The 21859-nt window shown below is 37.7% G+C and overlaps 1 protein-coding gene across 2 annotated transcripts in view; it reads left to right on the top strand.

Moving 5' to 3' along the window:
• Positions 1 to 1561: 1561 nt before the first annotated feature.
• TC2N (tandem C2 domains, nuclear) overlaps positions 1562 to 21859 on the top strand; it is a 50004-nt gene continuing 29706 nt past the window's right edge. The window contains exons 1-3 of one of the 2 annotated variants that reach the window (XM_047796435.1): positions 1562 to 1639; positions 18760 to 18881; positions 20442 to 20675. In XM_047796435.1, the coding sequence (XP_047652391.1) occupies positions 18815 to 18881; positions 20442 to 20675 (301 nt within the window). In that variant the 5' untranslated portion in view covers positions 1562 to 1639; positions 18760 to 18814. Of the gene's footprint in view, positions 1748 to 18759; positions 18882 to 20441; positions 20676 to 21859 lie in introns of both variants that reach the window. The other variant, XM_047796434.1, reaches the window with a different exon arrangement.

The following is a 21859-nucleotide window of genomic DNA, read 5'->3' as shown; positions in this document are numbered from 1 at the left end:
AGAGTGGCTTTCTTGCATCTGCTGTTTTTTTCCAGCACCTTGAACTCAAAATACTCTTTATGCCAAAGTGGCATATTCTGCCACCCTTCCTGTATTTGAGAAATACAGGATGATACAAAGTAAAACCCAGTTCTTAGGCCTTGAATGCCTTGCTAACTCAAGAGGAGCAATTATATTGTGGCTCTTTCCTCAGATTAATATGTTCTTGGGACTTCCCCTACATCCCCAACTCCCACTCCAGCAGCCCAAGCTCTGGAGATTAACAGAATCCACTTTGGGAATGATTACGCTCCAGGAAGAAAATTATTACCTTTACCTCAATTTATAATCCACCAACCTCTCAAAAGCTGAGCCATTCATCAAATGATAATCTAGGAATTCACTCAACTACTTTCCAAGTACAGTGTTGAGATTCCTAGCAAGGAAGGCAAAAAAAAGAAGAGCCGGCCAACTCCTTGCCAGGGTGCTAGAGGAGATTTCAGCATAGAATGAGGGCGGGGTGTTGTAGTGGATAGCTTTGGGATTCCTTCCAACCTACCTACAGCTGGCAATGCAGTAGTAAATGCAAAGTCACAAAAGTGAAGGGTTGCGAACTGATTGCCAAGGATTTTACTTTATTTTATTGTTATTATTATTATTTTTTGTCTTTTGCGGAGCACCTCCAGCGGCATATGGAGGTTCCCAGGCTAGGGGTCCAATTGGAGCTGTAGCCACAGGCCTACACCAGAGCCACAGCAACACGGGATCCGAGCTGCGTCTGCAACCTACACCACAGCTCACAGCAACGTCAGATCCTTAACCCACTGAGCAAGGTCAGGGATCAAACCCTCAACCTCATGGTTCCTAGTCGGATTCATTAACCACTGAGCCACGATGGGAACTCCAAGGATTTAAAAATTAAGATATAAACACTAAGGGCCAGTAACACAACCAAGAAAAGGTTCTCTGCTTCCAAGAAAAGGGTGCAGAAATAACTCTGGCAAGAAAGACTGCTCCTTCCTTCTCTATTCAAAGGGGTCCATCAGGCTGATGGCTTTTCCTCTATGCCCCTCTATCTTTTACCTCCCCTTCCGGAGCCTCCACACGTCAAACTCTGCCTGGCTTCACTTTATTTTTAATTTTTGTCTTTTTAGGGCTGCATGCTCAGCATATGTAGGTTCCCAGGCTAGGGGTCGAATGGGAGCTGTAGCTGCCGGCCTACACCACAGCTACAGCAGAGTGGGATCCGATCAGTGTCTGCGATCTACACCACAGCTCTCGGCAACGCGGGATACTTAATCCACTGAGCAAAGCCAGGGATCGAACCTGCGCCCTCATGGATCCTAGTCATTCCTTTCCACTGAACCACGACTGGAACCCCTGGCTTCACTTTAGACCTTTCCAGAGGGAGCACCTGAGAGTTGCAGCTGGAAGGGAGCCCAGGGCGCAGGCGCAAGGTGCTCAGGTGCACAGCCCTGTGGCCCCGCCCCACCCCGTCCTTCCGCTAGCCGTCCCATTGGGCGGGGCAGACCTGGGGAGAGGACCTGGGGGGCGGGGCGGTCCTCGGGAAGGGGGCGGGGTCTCGGGTGCGGCAGCCCTAGGTGAGCCGAATCTCTGTTCCCGCCGGCGGCGACGCCGGAGCGCCTACTCCCTCCAGCAGGTAACCGGCCCCGGTCGCGTGGCGCCGCCTCCGCGCAGTGTCAGGCGGGGGCGAGAACCGCGCGTGGAGACCCGGGGGACCCAGTGGCGGAGGGAGCCGGGGGCTCAGGTGTGTGGTCGCATTCACTTCCCTGGGCGGGCAGCGTGGCGCGGGCCTCGAGCGGCTGCGGCCCGGCCCTCCCGCTGGGGCTGGGTGTGGAGCGACTGTTTTGTAGAGTTTTGCTCTCTTTTCCCTTAAAAAAATGTCGCCTTGCTTGGGGGCCCGGGCAGAGGGCTGTTTCCGAATCTCCTCAGCAGTGCCCGCTCTTCGGAGGCCTGAGGCGGGGTTGGAACCCCTCGACAGCCGCGATCGCCTTGGCCTGGAGGGCAGGGACTTGTCCTGTGGAGCAGGGTGGGCTGTGGGTCCTCCGGGTTCGCTGGTCAGCTGCGTGGGACTCCCTCCCCCTCGGCAGGACCGGGCGCGCGCCTCGCTTCGTGCCCTGGGCGCGCGCTTCTGACCACCTGCTCCAGGTGGGCTCTGAGTTAAGAGCGAAGCAAACAAAACTTCCTTTGCCTGGAGAGTCAGATGAGAACTCGTCAGAAGATTGTTTTTATCTGTGATGTTTCTGAAACTTTTTGACGCGGTGAAGGGTTGGTAAATATGGCTTTGCTTTGGTTTTTGCAAAACATGAATTATTTACCCAGCTAGATGTTAGATTTGACTTATGTCTCGCCCAGTTTTTTTTTTTTCTTTCTTTTTTTTTCTTACTGTGGTTTTCTTTAAATAGAGGAAATGCTGTGAATGGATCGTAGGTATATGGCACACAGATGGACGTGCCGGTGTAGGCAAGGTAGACGTCAAGCCAAAAACATTGATTCTGCTAGAATGTTTAAAATAAGGCAGACAAAAGGATTGCTTCCGTATTTAAAATAGTATACGGATTCTCACTCCAGATAGGCAGTAAATAGAGGTGTTTTCCCTGATTAATACTGTTATAAATAGCCTAGAAATATTAACACCACCAACCCCTATTTACCAATGTAATATTTTGATACGTAACGTTATCATGGTAAAAATTGCTCTTTCTGGAAGGAAATATTTATATTGCTTGCCTTGGAGAGCTGGAATTCGAGGAGATTTTCTTTTTATCATATTTTGTATTTAGTAGTTTTTGCTAATGGCTGAGTACCTTCATGACTGGAGGAAAAAAGCTTTCATAAACATTTGCTCTTTTTAACCCTTCAAGAAAGCACTTTTAAAATATCCTCTCGTTATTTTATTGGCTGCGCTTGAATTATAATTGTGTATTCATGAATAAAACTAACAAATTGAGAAATTAATTCAGGTTGAGGGACAGCGAGTTTGTGATTCTCGCAGAACATCTGGCAAGGCTGTCTAGTTGGCAGTGAGGTGTGTTGGTATCCGGATTTTCTCAAGTCAGGGTCAGAGTTATGAATGTTGGAAGCACCCGTAGATTTGTGAGGGTTAATCTTGTGAGAGTGGAAGAAATCATTCAAGTAAGTAGAATGAGAGGAAGACCAAGGATGGAAAATACCAATATTTAAGTGATGAGTAGAGACAGCCTAGGAGTTCCAGGAGGAGCATTCAGGAAAGAAGGAAGCAAACTGACAGTGGTGTCATAGAAGAGGAAAGAGTTTTAATGAGGATAGGAATCTGTCTCAGAGTCAAGCGAGTCAGAGAAATCAGGAAGATAGGAGCTGATACAGTGCCTATTGGCTTTGGTAGATAGGGTCATTGATCAGAGCAAACATAATTTAAGTAAAATGATGAGGATGAAGCTACATATGAATGCTTTGGGGAGTAAATAGAGGCTGAAGAAATAAAGACAGGAGTGTGGAATCCTCATTTTGAGACACAAAGATGTGAAGAAGTGATGGCCTGGTAGAGGCGTTTAGAGTCAGATTGGGAAGAATGTGAGAGGAACAAACAGCATGGTTCCTCTCTCCTGATGAAGTAGCAGGGACTTGAGAGCAACTAACTGAGCATATTGAGTAGAACTATTTTAAGAAAGTATTTCACCTCCCCAATTCAAATTATGAGCCCTGTTTTAGTGGTATTTGGGTCTGTTGGGTTCAGGTGTTTCTATCAGTGTTAAAGTCATTCTTGAACTGCCTTGGCTTCTGTTTCACCTGAGTTCCAGTGCTTTGATAATCCCAACTTTCCATTAAGTCTTGTGATTTTTCTCATGTGTATCTCAATGGCTCTTTTAAAAATCTTGTGTGGAAATCAGAGGTTTTGATTAAAGCAGAATTCGTGAGGCAGATCATGTTCGGGCCTTTGCTTCATTTATTATTACGCGTTTAAGGGAAAAGATTTCCTAATGAGTTTCACTTCCGTCCTCACTGAGAGTTTAATTTTTTTGTTGTGCAGGCAGTAGTTTTCTGTGTATTTTCCTTAGGATATGAGGAAAATGGCTAAAAATGGACAAAGGCAAACAGTCAAGGGTTGATAAGGATGTGGAACAGCTAGAACTCTTGTACTTCTGCTGGTAGAAGTGTAAATGGTGGCGGTATCTACTAAAGTGAAACATACGCATACATTATGCCCAAACTATACCTGACAAAATTCTGGAAACTTCAAACTAGTTTAAAGTAACAGAAAACAGATTAGTGGTTACTTGAAGACAGAGGAAAGAGGGGTGTGGCCAAGGTAAAAAAAAATGGGATTAAAAGTGGATATGAGGAAACTTTGAGGGATGTTAGATGTATTCATGTGTGTATTAATTTGCTTGATTGCGATGATGCTTTCACCTGTGTATACATATGTCTGATTCATGTAATTGTACTTTTTAAATATATGCAATTTACTGTAAGTCAGAACCTCAATAAAGCTGTAAAAAAAAAAGAGTAAATAAAAATAGAAAGTGGAAGAAAACATACCATTTAAGTATATTTGTTTCTTTTAAATACTGTAGTTATCTCAGGATGGTGGGATTATTGATAATTTTAATTTTCTTCATATAGTTTTATGTATTTTTATGTTTTCTAACACAACCATATATTTGCTTAATTTTTAAATTAGAGATTATTTCATATGTGCAAAATAGTGCTTCTGACACGTCTCCAGATTTAGAGACTACAACTAAAAATAAATGTCCCTGTACCTATATCATGCTTTTGAAATAATACGGAATATTTTTAAAGTCCTGATTGTGTCTTTCTCTTTCCCCTTTGCATGCTTGTTGATTTTTCTGAATGGTTTTACTGCATACATAGGTATTCACAAGTAATGTATTGTTTAGTTTTTTTCTGTTCTATGACTTTTTGAGGGCACAAGATTCTATTTATGAGATTCATCTATGTTGCCGTGTTATCATTCATTTACTTTTTATTGCTGTGTAACATTCCATTATATGAATTTATAACTGTTTATCTATCCCCCTCTTAATGAATATTTGGGATGTTTTCAGTCTTCTTTTTTAAATTTTATTTTTTGCCTTTAAAAGCTGTTTGGTTATTACTGTTCTTTTTTTTTTTTTTTTTGTCTTTTCTAGGGCCGCTTCCCGTGTCGTATGGAGGTTCCCGGCCTACACCACAGCCACAGCAACATGGGATCTGAGCCATGTCTGCGACCTACACCACAGCTCAAGGCAATGCCAGATCCTTAACCCACTGAGCAAGGCCAGGGATCGAACTGGCAACCTCATGGTTCCTAGTTGGGTTCGTTAACCACTGTGCCACGACAGGAACTCCTGGTTATTACTGTTCTAATCCATGTTTCTCTGTGTCCATGTGCAAGAATTTCCTACTCTTTTTGCCTTGGAGCAGAGTTGTGGATCTTCAGTTTTGCTGGATAGGACTGAATTGCTTTGTAAAGGAGTTGTACCAGTTTCTATTTTTATAAGCAGTGTGTGAAGAGTTCACTTTGTCTCCTTGCTCAACAATATTTGAGACATTTGTACATTTGTAATTATCCAGTTTTTTTTTTCTTTTCATCAGTCTGGTGAACGAGAAGTGGTGGGGTTTAATTTACATTTCCTTAATTACTGATGATGTTGAACCTCTCATAGTTCCTCTTCTATGTCTGTTTATGTTTTTTTCCTGTTTTAAATTTTGTGGTTTTTAAAATTGATTTCTAGAATATGTATATTATATGTATATATTTTTTTCTGGGTAATAATCCCTTGTTAGTTATTCATGTGGCAGATATCTTTTTTCCACTAAATAGCTTGTCTTTTACCTTCTTTATAATGGTTTTTTTTTGGGGGGGGAGGCAGGGGGGCTCTGGCAATGTAATTTGTCCGTCTTTTTTTTATTTTAAAAAAATTTATTGAAATATAGATTAATTTCTTTATGGTGGCTTTTGATAGACACAATCTGTCATTTAATGGAGTTGATTATGTTAGCTTTTTCCTTATGGTTTGTTCTTTCGGCATCTTGTTTAACAAGTTTTTCCCTTCCCTGTGGTCGTAAAGATATAGTCTGATATTTTATTCTAGGAGCTTTAAGATATTGCCTTTCAACTTGTTTCCTTAATCCATGTGAAATTGATTTTTGTGTGGTGTGAAGTACGGGTCCAGTTTCATTTTTCTCTATGAATTATCAGTTTTTCCTGCCATCATTTATTGAATATTTTGTTTTTTCTCTATCATATGTCATTTCCATAAATGTGTTCATATGTTTCTGGGCTATCCTTTCTTTGGTCTCTTTGTGTATCCCTGCTGCAGTTACTTTAGTTATATAAAGATCTTTGATACCTAAGAGACAGATCACCTACCCATGCTTCTTTTTAAAACTCAAATTAATGTCTAATTTTTTTCTAAGGTAAATTTTCTATTGGAGTATACAGAAATATATTGTTTAAATCTTACATACCTACTGTGGTCACCCGAGGTCACAAGTACTGTGGAAGCTGCTTTATTGTAGACTATATCAAGCTGTCTTTAGTTTTTGCAAATCTTGTTCTAACTCTAGTATTAGAGTTAATTTTAACTTGAAAAGTAAATATTGGATTTTCACTTTGGGAATATAGTTAAAACATTTGGAAAAACCTTTACACTGAAAGTAGCTAAGAATAGCTGTATTAAAATTTTTAAAAAAAATATTTAGGATTTAATATGCCAAAATCTAAGAGAAAGCAGAAGATCTGGGATACTGTAGGCGCCCCTAAGCCTTATTTGCTTTGAGGGTATTTGCTAACTAGGGGAATTGATGGGATTTGAATAACTTGGTGGATTTGTAGGCCAGGAGGAAAGGTAGAAGTCAGCCCAGGGCTCATTCAAGGTTAGCTAACAAGAGACTTTCTACCCGTAATTCTGGGATCTAAAGGTATGTGATGTCTTGGAAAGGATGAAAACTTACTCTATATCCTTCAAGGATCTTCAAGGAAAGTTGCCTCCATGCCAAGCAAAATGAAAGGGAAAAAAAACTATCCTTGATCAGTCATAACTACTAGATCATGAGGGCAGTACACATCACTTTGATGGTCTAAAAAATTTTTAAGATGTGAATATTTTTAGTCTTCTTTTTCTTTAGATACAATTCTTATAACATTCACCCTTGAAAATATATAATTTAGTGGGTTTTCATATATTCACAGAGTTGTATGACCTTGATCACTAATTCCAGAACATTTTTATTACCCCCAGAAAAAAACCTTATACCCATTAGCAGTATTCCTCATTTCCTCCTTTTCCCCCAACCCTTGGCAACCTCTAATTTACTTCTTTGTCTCTATGATTTGCTTATTCAGGGCATTTCATATGAACAAAATTATGCAATATGTCTTTTGTGTCTTCTTTCACTTAGCATAATCTTCTCAAGGATTATTCATGTAGCGCTAATCAGTACTTTATTCATTTTCATGGCTGACTAGTATTCCATTGTATGGATTATACCATGTTTTGTTTTCCCATTCATTAGTTGATGGTTATATCCGCTTTTTGGCTATAATGAATAATGCCACTCTGAACATTTTGTGTATAATTTTTGGATTATACAAAAATGTATTTCCTTCTCCATTTACCTAGGAGTGGAATTCCTGGGTCATTTGGTAATTCTGTGTTTGTTTTGAGGAACTGCCAAACTGTTTTCCAAAGCAGCTACACCAATTTTCATTCCTACCAACAATGTATGAAGGTTCTAGTTTCTCCACCTCCTAGCCAACACATTTGTTTGTCTTTTGAATTATAGCTATCCTTGTGTGTGTGTGAAGTGGTATCTCATTGAGGTTTTGATTTGCATTTCTCTAATAACTAATGATGTTGAGCACCTTTCATGCGTTTATTCGCCATTTTTTTTTGAGAAATGTTTATTCACATCCTTTGCTCATTTTTGAATTGGGTAATATGTCAAGTCATGAATTTAAAATGATACAGTAAACAAATGCAGATATTCTCTGTAGGAGAATACTTTCATCTTTGGCTTAGAAAAAGTCCTGCCTGTAAAGTTTTGAGGTCAATGGATAATTTGCCAAATACAACCAAATGCACAAGGAAATAAGACAACTTGAGTAAGAATCACTAAACAATAGGTAATTAGAAAAAACTTGCAAATGCTTATCTATTATAATTACTAGTTAATTGATTATTAAAATAAATGTGATGGACTACATTTAGGAAAATAAAAGGCACATTTGAACATATATGCAGGCAACAGGAGTTCAAAAAATGACAGAGATACAAAGCTGGTTGAAAAAAGTAACTGAACATTAATTTCTATTAATGAAAAATGCAGTGATAAAACTCAAAACTCATTTGTTGAGTTTAACCATGGATTAGGCAATTAGGCAAACCGCAAGAGAGAATGAATGAATTGGAATATAGATCAGAATAAATTACTCAGAGTACAACTCAAAGATATAGAAATGGAAAATATTAAAGAGATTAAGATATATGGAAATTAGAATGATGAGAATGAGAAGTTATAGTGAGAAAGTCTAGTAAATTTGAGTTCCTGAAAGAAAAGAAATAGAGAATGAGCACAAGCAATATTTAAAGAGATAATGAATGAGAATTTTTCAGTACTGGAGAATCTACCAGTACTGATAGAAAGACACTGATTCACAGATCAGTTATTCGTTGATTGCTGAATAGTATTCCACTGTATATGTATGCCACAGTTTGTTGATGAACATTTGATAGTTTCTGGGTTTTGGCTGTTTCAGATAGAGCTGCTGTGAACACTGATGCACCAGTCTTTGTATGAACATAAGATTTCTTTTTTCTTGAGTAAATACCTAGGAATGAAATGTCTGGATCCTATGGTAGCTATATGTTTAACTTAAGCTACTAAAACATTTTATAGTCGTATCAGTCAAATATGAGAGTTCTGCTTATTCTACATGCTTGTAGACACTTGGAATGGTCAGTCTTTGCAATTTTATCCTTGCTAATAAGTGTGTTGTATTATCTTATTATAGTTTTACTTTGCATTTCCTTAATGAATAATGGTGTTGAACATGTTTTTCTGTGCTTTTTGTCTACTTGTCCATTTCTTTGGAGAAGAATCTCTTCAAATCCTTTTTTAATTGTTTTTTTCTTTTTATTATTGAGTTGTACTAGTTTTTAATATATTCTAGATATAAGCCCCTTATTGGATTCATGATTTGTACATATTTTCTCCCAGTCTCTGTCTTTTCATTTTCTTAGTGGTGTCTTCTGAAGCACAACAGTTCAACTTCCCATTAACTCTACTATATCAAATTTTTCTTTCATTGCTTGTGCATTTGGTGTTAGAAAATTTCTAAGAAATTATTGTTTAACTCAAGTTCAAAAAGAACTACTCCTGTATTTTCTTCTGGCACTTCCGTAGTTTTAGCTTTTACGTATAAGTTTGTGATCAGTTTTGAGTTAAATTTTGTGTACAGTGTGAGGTAGTTGTCCAAATTCCTTTTTTAAAAAAAGATATGGAGGAGATATCTCTGTGGCTCAATGGCAATGGATCCAACTAGTATCCATGAGGACGTGGCTGCGATCCCTGGCCTCATTCAGGGGCTTAAGGATCCAGTGTTGCTGTGAGCTGTGGTGTAGGTCACAGACATGGCTCGGATCTGGTGTTGCTGTGGTTGTGGCATAGGCTGGCAACTATAGCTCCAATTCGACCCCCAGCCTGGGAACTTCCGTATGCTGCAGGTGCAACCCTTAAAAAAAAATGAAACCAGTTGTCACACTACCCCTTATTTAAAAAGACTATTCTTTTCCCTTTAAAGTTTCTTGGCACCTTTCTAAATATCAACTGACCATACATGTAAGGAGATTTATTTATTGGTTCTCAGTTTTATTTCATTGATCTGTATGTCTGTCCTTATGCCACTAACACAGTCTTGATTACGGTAGCTTTGTACTAAATTTTGAGATTGTCTTGCAACTTTGCTTTTCTTTTTCAAGATCGTTTTGGTTATTCTGCGCCTTCTGCATTTCCATGCGTTTTAGGATTACCTTGTCAGTTTATGTAAAGGAGCTGGAAGGGATTTTTGTAGGGATTGTGTTGAATCTGTAGACCAGTTTGGGGATTATTGCCATCTTAACAATATTCTGTCTTTCATTCCATGACCATGGAATGTCTTTCCATTTATTGACATCTTCTTTAATATCTTTTTAATACTGTTTTGTAGTTTTCAGTGTACATATCTTGCACTTCTTTTGTCAAAGTGTTCCCAAGTATTTTAGGAAGATGCTTGCCTGTTATTATAAATGGATATGGTTTTATTAATTTCACTTTACACTGTTCATTTTTAATATATAGAAACGCAACTGATTTTTGTGTATTGATCTTATATTCTGCAACTGTACTCAACTTGCACGTTACTTCAAGTCGTTTTTCATGGGTTCCTTTGATTTTTTTTAACTTTGACCCTTTTGTACACATCATGTTGGTCTGTCAATAGAGTTTTACTTCTTCATTTCCAATATGGATGCCTTTTATATCTATCTAGCCTAATTGCCCTGGCTAGAATATCTAGTGTAACGTTGAACAAAAACCATGAGAGTGGATTCTCACGATTTTTGTCTTTTGCCTGAGCTTAGAGGGAAAGTATTTGTTTTTATGCAGTTCTTATGATGTTAGCAGTAGATTTTTCATGAATAATCTTTATTATGTTGAGAGGATACTTCTATTCCTAGTTTGCTCAGCTTTTTTTTTTTTTTTTTTTTTGCTTTTTAGGGCTGCACCCATGGCATATGGAGGTTCCTAGGCTAGGGGTTGAATTGGAGCTATAGCTGCCGGCCTACGCCACAGCCACAGCAATGCAGGATCCGAGCTGCGTCTGTGACCTACACCACAGCTCACAGCAACACCGGATCCTTAACCCACTGAGCAAGGCCAGAGATCGAATCTGTGTCCTCAGGGATGCTAGTCAGATTCATTAACCACTGAGCCATGACAGGAACTCCAGCTTTTTTTTTTTTTTTTTTTTTAAATCATGAATGAATGTTGGATTTTTCAATCTTTTTTTGTATCACCTGAGATGATCATGAAGTTTTGGTCCCTTATTCTGTGGCGTAATGTATTATGCGAATTGATTTTCAGGTATTAAACCAATCTTGTAATCCTGAGATAAATCTCACTTGGTTATGATGTATAATTCTTTTTATACTTTATTGGATTCAATTTGCTAGTATTTTCTCGAGGATTTTTGTGTCTATATTCATGAGGGGTATTCATCCTTTTATTTTTAACTTATCTGTGTCTTTGTATTTAAAGGATATTTCTTATAAGCAGCATACATGGGATGGTGGCCCCCCTCATTTTTAAAAGTTTTATTGATTTACAAGGTTGCAATAATTTCTGCTGTACAACAGAGTGATATAGTTATACATATACACACATCCATTCTCTTTCAGATTCTTTTCCCACATAGATTATAGCAGAATATTGGGTAGAGTTCTCTGTGCTATACAGCAGGTCCCCATTGGCTAATTTTTCCATATATCTCAATGTACACATGCCAATCCCAAACCCTCAGTTCATCCTGCCCACCCCCTACCCTCAGCCCCTTTGGTAACCATAAGTTCTTCAAAGTCTGTGAATCTGTTTTTGTTCTGCAAATAAGTTCATTTGTATACTTTTTTTAGATTCCACATATAGGTGATATCATATGATGTTTGTCTTTCACTCTTTAACTTCACTTAGTATGATAATTTCTAGGGCCATCCATATTTCTGCAAACAACATTTTTTCATTCTTTTTTATGGCTGAGTAATAGTCCATTGCATATATATACCACATCTTTGGGTCATGCTTTTTTAATCCAGTCTAACAATCTCTTCTTTTTATTGGCATATGTAGAGCATTTACACTTAATGTGGTTATTGCTAGGGTTATGTTTAAATTGATCATGTTGAAAGAGTTCCTGTGGTGCAGTGGAAACCAATCCAACTAGGAACAATGAGGTTGCAGGTTTGATCCCTGGCCTTGCTCAGTGGGTTAAGGATCCGGCATTGCCGTGAGCTGCAGTGAAGTTCCCAGATGAGGCTCAGATCTGGCGTTGTTGTGGCTGTGGCATAGGCTGGCAGCTGTAGCTCAGGCCGCCAGCTGTAGGTCCAATTAGACCCCTAGCCTGGGAACTTCCATATGCCTTTGGTGCGGCCCTAAAAAGAAAATAAATAAATAAGTAAATAAGTTGATCATCTTGCTTTTTTTCTTTTCATCCCATCTGTTCTTCATTTTTCCCTTTTTTATGCTTTATGTTAATTGGGTATTTTGGGATTATGATTCCATTTGATCTCCTTTGTTGGCTTAATAACTGTACCTCTGTTTCCTTATTTTAGTGATTAGGGTTTATAGCACTTTTTTTTTTTTTTTGGCTGCACATGCAGCATGTGGAAGTTCCAGGGCCAGGGATCAAATCTGTGCCACAGCAGCAGCCTGAGCCAGTGCAGTGACAACACAGGATCCTCCGCTAACCCTCTGAGTCACCAGGGCACTTCACTATAGTATACATTTTTAACTTTGCAGTCTGCCCTCAGTGTTATGTATACTGCATCACATCTACTACAAGGACCTTAAAATAGAATAGTCTATTCCTCCTTGCTGGCCTTTGTGCTATTGCTGTCATGCGTTTTACTTTTGCATAGACCATAAACCCCACATCACCATATTATTACTATTTAAACATCAATCATCTTTTATAATAAATCTTATATAGTTATATCCATGGTACTCTTAATTCCTTGTGTGTGGATTCATATTTCATTTGGTATCATCTTTTGCCTGAAGGCTCTCCTTGAACACTTCTTTTTTTTTTTTGTCTTTAAGGGTTCCACCCATGTCATATGGAAGTTCCCAGGCTAGGGGTCGAATCAGAGCTGCAGCCGTTGGCCTACACCACAGCCATAGCAATGCCAGATCCAAGTTGCGTCTGTGACCTGCATCACAGCTCATGGCAACGCTGGATTCCTGACCCACTGAGTGAGGCCAGGGGTTGAACCTGTGTCCTCACGGATACCAATCAGATTCATTTCCACTGAACCACGATGGGAACTCCTTGAACACTTCTTATAGTAGATCCGGTAGTGGTGCTTTCATTCAAGTTTTGTATGTCTGAAAAAAAAAGTCTTTTTGTTCCGTTTTTGAAAGATTTTACTCAGGTGTCAAATTTAATGTTGACAGTTTTTTTTTTTTTCTTTCAATACGTTAAGGATTTTGCTCCACTGTTTTCTTACTTGCATTGTTCCCAATGAGAACTATGCTGCTATTTTTATCATTGTTCCTATGTATAGAACAGGTCTTTTTTCCCCAGCTGCTTTCAAGATTTTCTCTTCATCTCTGGTTTTGAGCCATGTTACTATCATGTGCCTTGGCAGCATTTTCTTCATACTTCTTGAGCTTAGGGTTTGTTAGGGATCTTAGAGCTGAGCTTCGTAGGCATGATATTTGGAAATTTTTAGTATTATTTCTTCATCCCCCCCCCCCCCCATCTCCTTCACGGATTTCAATTATATGTACTTTAGGCTGCTGGAAGTTGTCCCATGGGTCACTGTCCTCTTTTCACTTTGTTTTTATCCTTTTTCTCTGTGTTTCATTTTGTATAGTTTCTCATGTAACTGTTCTTTATTAATTGTTCACAGTATCTACTCTGCTATTAATCCCATCCAGTGTATTTTCCATCTCAGACATTATAGTTTTCATCTCTAGGAGTTGTGTTTGGGCCTTTTTTGTATCTTTTAAGTTTTACTTAACTTATGAACATAAAGTATCACTTAAACATGTTTTTAATTGTAGTTGATTTATAGTGTTCTATCAAATTCTGCTATACAGCAGAATGACCCAGTTACACACACACACAGACACACACACACACACACATATATACATTCTTTTTCTCATATTATCTTCTATCATGTTCTATCACAAGTGACTGGATATAATTCCCTGGGGTTATACAGCAGGACCTCATTGTTATCCATTCTAAATGTATAGTCTGCATCTACTAACCCCAAACTCCCAGTCCATCCCACTCCCTCCCTCTTCCCTTCCCCTTTGGCAACCACAAGTCTGCTCTCCATGTCTGTGAGTCTGTTTCCATTATGTAGATAGGTTCATCTGTGCCATATTTTAGATTCTACATATAAGCGATATCATATGGTATCATATAAGCGATATCATATGGTATTTGTCTTTCTCCTCCTGACTTACTTCACCTAGGATGAAAATCTCTAGTTGCATCCGTTTTGCTGCAAATGGCATTATTTTGTTCTTTTTTAAGGCTGAGTAGTATTCCATTGTGTGTATGTACCACATCTTAATCCATTCATCTGTCAATGGACATTTAGATTGTTTCCATGTCTTGGCTATTGTGAATAGTGCTGCAGTGAACATAGGGGTGCATGTATCTTTTAAATGTTTTCATGTCTTTGTTTCATTTCTGTGTTGGTTCCAATTGACTGATTTTTCTCTTCATTATTTTTTTTCCCCTTTGCATTGTCTGGTAGTTTTTAATTGGATGCTGCTGATGTTGTGAATTTTACCTTGTGTGTGATATATTTTTATAATTTTATAATTTTTTTTTTTTTTTTGCTTTGGGACGTAGTTAAGTTTCTTAGAACTAGTTTGATCCTTTTGCTTTTAAAATTTGTTAGGTGACAGACCAGTGTCTAGTTCAGAGCTATTACTCACCACTGAAACAAAACCCTGTGAGTACTCTTCTCAACATTCTGTGTGAGGTTTTCCACTTTGGTTGGTGGGAACAGGCATTATTACTGACCTTGATGAGTGTTGGTGATGGTTTTGGAACCTTTTCTGTGGTCTTCCTCCAGTCTTGTGTAGTTTTCCTGCCCATGTGCTCTGATCAGTACTCTGCTGAATGGTTGAGTGGGACCCTTTACTGATGTCTATGCTTCTCTCTGTGTATACATCTCTACTCTCTAGGAGTCTCTCCTGCAAACTCTAATTGCCTTATTCTTATTTATATAAATTTGTTCCTTTTCTGCACCCTCTCCTATCTTCTGTGGTTCGTTTTGTGTCAACTTTGAAGACTTTTCCTCCAGAGGTAGTAATCATTTTAAATCAATCCTCTCACGTTCTCCTCACAAATAACTGCACACTGACTGGGGTCAGAAATGTGGTTTGATAATTATATTAGGAGTTTTTGCATAATCTAGTTATTGTAGTTTATTTCCTTGTCTATCAACTACGTATTTGCTGAGTTCCTGCCATATTCTCAGGATCATACATAGTGCTGAGTGTTAAGTAGAAAGTGACTACAGTATTTTTTTCTGAAAAGTTTTTATTCTAGCAGAGGAGATAGAACAGAAATGAAATGAAATGTAAAACTTTAGGAGTTCCAGTCGTGGCTCATTGGAAACAAATCTGACTAGTATCCATGAGGACGCAGGTTCTACCCCTGGCCTCGCTCAGTGGGGTAAGGATCCGGCATTGCCCTGAGCTGTGGTGTAGGTCGCAGATGTGGCTTGGATCTGGTGTTGCTGTGGCTCTGGCATAGGCCGGCGGCTACAGTTCCGATTGGACCCCTAGCCTGGGAACCTTCATATGGTGCAGGTGTGGACCTAAAAAGAGAGAGAAAAAAAGACTTTTACCTTAGTTTGGGTAGACTACAAAACTATCTGCCATAAATTTGGCTTAATACAAAATCAGCATGCTAAAGGAAATCTTAGAGCCTCTAGTTCAGGAAGAAATGCACCACATTCCTATCTTTACTGCCAATGCCCATGTCCATAGCAAACATCAGTAATCAACGCAAAACAATAATCAGTGCAAGAAAAGAAAAAAGTAAAACTTAAAAAAAGTGTACTAGATGTTTAGAAAAAGTGAGAGAAATTAGTATGATCTGGGTGGTCAGGGAATAAATCCTCTAAACAGAGACTGGGCTTTTGAAATTATGTACATTTTTATTTTTTAATTACTTTATTTCATTTTATTTTTTGATTTTTAGGGCAGCACCTGCAGCATATGGAGTTCCCAGGCTAGGGGTCCAGTTGGAGCCACAGCTGCCAGCCTACGCCACAGCCATAGCAACGCTAGATCCGAGCTATGTCTGCGACCTACACCACAGCTCATGACAACACTAGATCCTTAACCCACTGAGTGAGGCCAGAGATTGAACCTGCATCCTCATAGATCCTAGTTGGGTTCGTTAACCACTGAGCCATGACGGGAACTCCTGAAAATGTATAAATTTTTAAAAAACAGAAATCAATTATAAGATATAATGGAAGAAAAGATTTGGCCATTTAGCCAAACAAATTTCATAAGTATACACTTAACAAATGTTTAAAATTTATGAAGAAAACTATAAAAAAAAACTCCTAAAGATACAAACATAAACTTGAACAGATATTCTGAATAGGAAGACTCAACATCCTAAAGATGTCAGTTTTTTCTAAAATAATTTATAAATTTAACATGATCCTAATACAAATGCCATCAGATTTTTTCCTTTTAGGGCTGGACAGAGTATAAAGTTTATTTTTAAGGACAGATAAGCAAGCATAGCTAGGAAAACTTTGAAGAACAGTAAGAATGGGAAACTAGCTCTGTTAGATAATTGAAATATACATTAAACCATTATAATTTTTAAAATGTAATATTGGTGCAGGAATACAAATCAATTGAATAGGAAATATAGAACCAAAACCCAATGGCATGTGGAAATTTAGTCTGTAATAAGAGCAGCATTCTAAAATCATTGGAGAAATTATGGATTTTTTTTTTAAGAGACACACCTGCAGCACATGGAAAATTCCCAGGCTAGGGGTCAAATTGGAGCTACAGCTGGAACCTATGCCACAGCCACAGCATCGCTGGATCCAAGCCGCATCTGCAACTTATAGCACAGTTTGCAGCAACACCAGATCCTTAACCCAGTAAACGAGGCCAGATTTAATCTGCATCCTCATGGAGACTGAGCCACAATGGGAACTCCTTTCCTTTTCTTTTTCTTCATCTTTCTGGAATTTTTAATAAATGATGCTTGTGATACTGGGATGGTCAATTGGGAAAAGATAGGATTGGATCCACTTTTCATTCTGTACCGGATGTACAATAGTCCCACACTCATATGTGTATACATACATTCTTCCCCTCCTTTTTGCTTAGCAGAAAGCACTGTAATCAAAGTGAAAAGACAGTGACAAACTGGAAGAATGTTTGCTACTTATATCATGGACATTGCATTAACCTTTCAAATATATAAAAATCCTGAGGAGGAAAAGGACCAATAACTTTATAGAAAGAGCAGCGAGAGATAATGAACAGTGAGTTCATAGAGACAAATAAGTGTTAGCCATTATATGAAAAGGTGCCCCACTTGACTTATAATAAGGGATGCAAATTAAAATAGCACAAGGTATAATTTCTTTCCTATCATCTTGGCAAAAGTCTAGCATTTTGACAAATACTTTGTTGGTGATAGATATAGGTACTCTCATGCATTCCTGCTGGGAATGCAGAATGGTACAACTTCAGAGAGAAATTTAGAAGTATTAAAGCAAATTACACATATATTTACCTTTTGACCCAGTCATCCTGTCTCTAGGAATCTGTTCTACAGAGATATACTGGGAAATATCTGAAAATATGTGTGAACAAAGTTAATGTGTACTGTTTCTAATAGCAAAAGACTAGAAATAATTCAAACTTTGTTCTTGATTTGAAGAAAACAACTATAAAAAATATTTCACCATAAGGGAAATTTGAACATCGGGCAGTTGATTTTCTTAAATTTTTTAGATGTGATAATGCTACTATGGTTATGTTAAAAAAGAAGTACCTTTTAGAATTATTTGATTTGTTAAAATCCCTTATAATTACCATTTGTTTTGATGCCCAGCTTAATCCATGTTCAGCCAGTAGAACCCCTTGAAGTTAGCTCCTGAGTTCTGCCACATCTTTTAGAATTACTTAGTATTTATGGATGAAATTATATGACTGGAATTTTTTCGAAATAATCTGAAGAACAGGGTTAGTAGAGAGGTAAAGATGAATTAAGATTTGCCAGGAGCCGATCATTTAGTCTGGATGGTAGGGATTTTGTTACACTCTTCTATCTTTTGTATACATTTGAAATTTCCCATGAAAAAATGTACAGTTTAAGTAGGCATAAATGAAGAAAGTGTGTTTGGACCAAAGTCACTGAAGCTAGGGTGGGCAGTTGACTTCATATATAATTTTATGTTCCTGTTTAATTTAAAACAGACTATTCCACTCAGTCTTATTTGTGGTTTAGTTAGCTGGTTTGTGTGTGTGTGAGAGAGAGAGAATGTTTAAGATACATTTTTCTGTTTAAGACATATTTCTCAGGGTTAAACTAAAAGTATGAAGTCATTTATTTGTTTATTGGCCCATTATAGAGCCTTTGGATTACCAAAATAATTGATTTGGAAGAAATGAAATTTTTCTCACAGTTTTTATGAGTGCCATATTTTCTTGCAAATTTTATTTGGACATCAGTTTAGATATATTGGTCAAAAGAGAACATTGAGAGTGGAATTTTTCTTTTTTCAGATTTAACATTGGGATTGTTCATTTAGTAATTTTTAAGCATGTTATTTTAATAACTGGGTATAAGGAGTCTCGGTTATATAAAAGTACATAAAGGAACAAAAGTCTGTCTTTATACATTTTTGCTTTGGAGCCCTCATGTTTTAGATAATATGATTTATTTAGTGATATCTAATGACATTAAGCATAATAATAATAACTTGTTTTCTACTCTACCAACAGATTAATATTAAATTAGGAGTTTGTGTCTTTTGCTGGATATTGGAGACTGAATGTAATGGCAACAGAATTTATAAAGAGTTGCTGTAGAGGATGTTTCTATGGTGACCCTGAAAAGCATAACTGTGAGTTTCACTTTGTTTTGATTTCAACAAACATGTATTTAATGTCTTTTTTATTTATGGAATTTTGAGATATAAATATAAATGAGACATATTTCCTAACTTCATGGGGGGAAGCAGAAACATAAATATAAGGCATACTAGCTAATTATGAAAGTACTTAGGGGAGAGAGAGATAAATTTAACCTAGGAAACACTCTGGGACCTCACCACAAAAGAGATGGCGTGTGGTATGGACATCTGAAGAGGATTCTAGCAAGGTGAGTGGGGAGAAGGAAATAAGAGAAGGTGAGATTGGACATGAGTATTACAGGGGGATGAAATAGTATGGGCAAAAGTAAGGGAGAAGAGAAGAATTTGGGTGTGTTTGGAGGCCAACATACTCTGGCAAATGTTTTAATTTAAATACAGGCAATTTCCAGTTTATGAACAGTGCATTAAAAAGTGCTTTTCATGGGAGTTCCCATCATGGCACAGTGGTTAGTGAATCCGACTAGTAACATGAGGTTGCAGGTTCAATCCCTGGCCTTGCTCAGTGGGTTAAGGATCCGGTGTTGCCGTGAGCTGTGGTGTAGGTCGCAGACACGGCTTGGATCCTATGTTGTTGTGGCTCTGGTGTAGGCCGGCAGCTGCAGCTCTGATTAGACCCCTAGCCTGGGAACCTCCACATGCTGTGGGTGCGGCCCTAGAAATGGCAAAAAGATGAAAAAAAAAAAAAAGAAGAAGAAGTTCCTTTCATGAATGAATGAACAATAGAGAAGAAACCTGTAACTTTATCAAGACCCACATTTATTAAGGACTCCTGGAAATTTCCCTTTCTATTACATGGTTTCCTCATTTTCTAGTGTATTTGAGTATGAATGCTTCTTTTTTGCAAAAGAAAAAATTAATGAATTCCAACACAATAGTACTTGTACTTTCATTCAGTCTATGGACTGTACTAATTATACGTAACGATTAGCTCCAGGGGTCCCTTACCTCCCCATCCTAAGTTATGCAGCTTAGGAATCCGTATTGTTCAAGATAATGGACAAAATAGGTCATAAACCTAGCACAGGGAGAGTTGGTATTATATTAGGGTCAAAGTATGTTTTATTTTGCGATTTGTTAAAGATTTTTGTAAACTTGGAGACCTTTGGCTTCTTTTCAGAGTTACTTTTGGTAATTAAGACTGGAATTAACCCTTAGTATTAGAAATAAGAATTACTCTGCTGAGAGTATTTTTAAATGACTATGTTATTATTATTTGAAAGCATTGTGAAATTAACTACAAAATAATCTTGTTTCCCACCTATGAACTCTTTTGTGGAAATGAGACTCTTTAGAAACTGTTTTTACCATTATGATAAGTTAATATACTTTGGCAATAGTATATTAACTTCTCAAATATTGGCTGGACATACTTAATGTAGATTCCAGAGTGCTTAATAGGACCCAAGAGTAGTTTATGTGTCAGCAGTTTCTTTTAAAATGATTAAATAAGTACCAAAGCATGTTAGGTTTAGATTATTACAAATAAATCTACATACATATGTGTGATTTTCTTTTCTTTTTTTATTACAGTATCTGTGGAAAGAGACTTTAAAGCAGCAGTATCAAATAGTCATGATACTACTATCTGTATACCTCCATTGACTTCTGTTTCTGTAAAGCCTCAAGTTGGCTGTACTGAGGATTATTTACTTTCAAAATTACCATCTGATGGCAAAGAAGTACCATTTGTGGTGCCCAAGTTTAAGTTAGCTTATATTCAGCCCAGGACACAAGGAACTCCTTCCCATCTGGAAGAACTTGAAGGTAAACAATAACATGGCAGGATTTGAAAATCAACAGGTAGCATTTAAATGCTGTTATTTTGCTCTTTTGCGTATATAAGAATATAAAGTATCGTTTATATAGAAATTTTACATTTCATTTTTTATGTTTTGCCTTTTTTTTTTTTTTTTGGTCTTTTTGCCATTTCTAGGGCCGCTTCTGCAGCATATGGAGGTTCCCAGGCTAGGGGTCCAACTGGAGCTGTAGCCTCCGGCCTACACCAGAGTCACAGCAATGTGGGACCCGAGCTGCATCTGCAAGCTACACCACAGCTCATGGCAATGCTGGATCCTTAACCCACTGAGCAAGGCCAGGGATTGAACCCACAACATCGTGATTCCTAGTCAGATTCGTTAACCACTGAGCCACAATAGGGACTCCTATGTTTTGCCTTTTCTATAGAGGAATTTATTGTACAGTGTTTTTGAAAGGTCTCCTCATGAAATCTGATCCCAAGCAATGCATTTGTGTGCAGATCTGGCCTTTTAAAAAAGGAATGATGTAATATCCTTCACACATCTAGAAAGAAAAAAATAGAGGACTTACTCTGTTTTTTATCAGTAAATATTGGAAATATTATTTTCTAAAATTTAGTGGAAAGAGAAGTAAAGAAGCAGTGAAGTAGTCCTTCTTCCATCCCTCTTTCTTTGTTTTTACACTTCAGTCTAAATATACTTCCCGGTGTAAGTAGCCAGTTGAATGAAGCAGATTCATGGGCTGAATTTTGGCTCATGTTATAGAGGCCAGTGGACTGATGAAGATAAGAGGAAACAACATGCAACTCTTGTATTTTAGAAATAATTTTAGTTCATTGAAATACTGTCAGTCACAATGGTTTATTCCCCTTAAAATTTTATTATGAACAATTTCGAACATACAGAAAAGTTGAAAAAACTTAATGATGAATGCCTGTATATCCATCACATGAGTCTATCATTATTTACAATACATACTTTATCGCATATCTCTATTTCTCTAACTATTATTCATGCTTTTGGGGACAGGGAGAGAATGCATTTGCGAGTAAATCAGATCAGTACATCAGTACACCTCTCTCTAAATACTTAAGCATATTTATCATTTACTAGAGTTCAGTCGTTTACACTTTTCTTCTTCTGACGTAAACTTTACATACAATGAACTGCCCAGGTTTGTGACATATGGAT

This window comes from Phacochoerus africanus, chromosome 9 (assembly GCF_016906955.1).
Source record: "Phacochoerus africanus isolate WHEZ1 chromosome 9, ROS_Pafr_v1, whole genome shotgun sequence".
In the NCBI taxonomy this organism is placed as follows: domain Eukaryota; kingdom Metazoa; phylum Chordata; class Mammalia; order Artiodactyla; family Suidae; genus Phacochoerus; species Phacochoerus africanus.
Note: the sequence above shows the minus strand (reverse complement) of the source record. Positions and strands in the feature narration are given on the sequence as shown.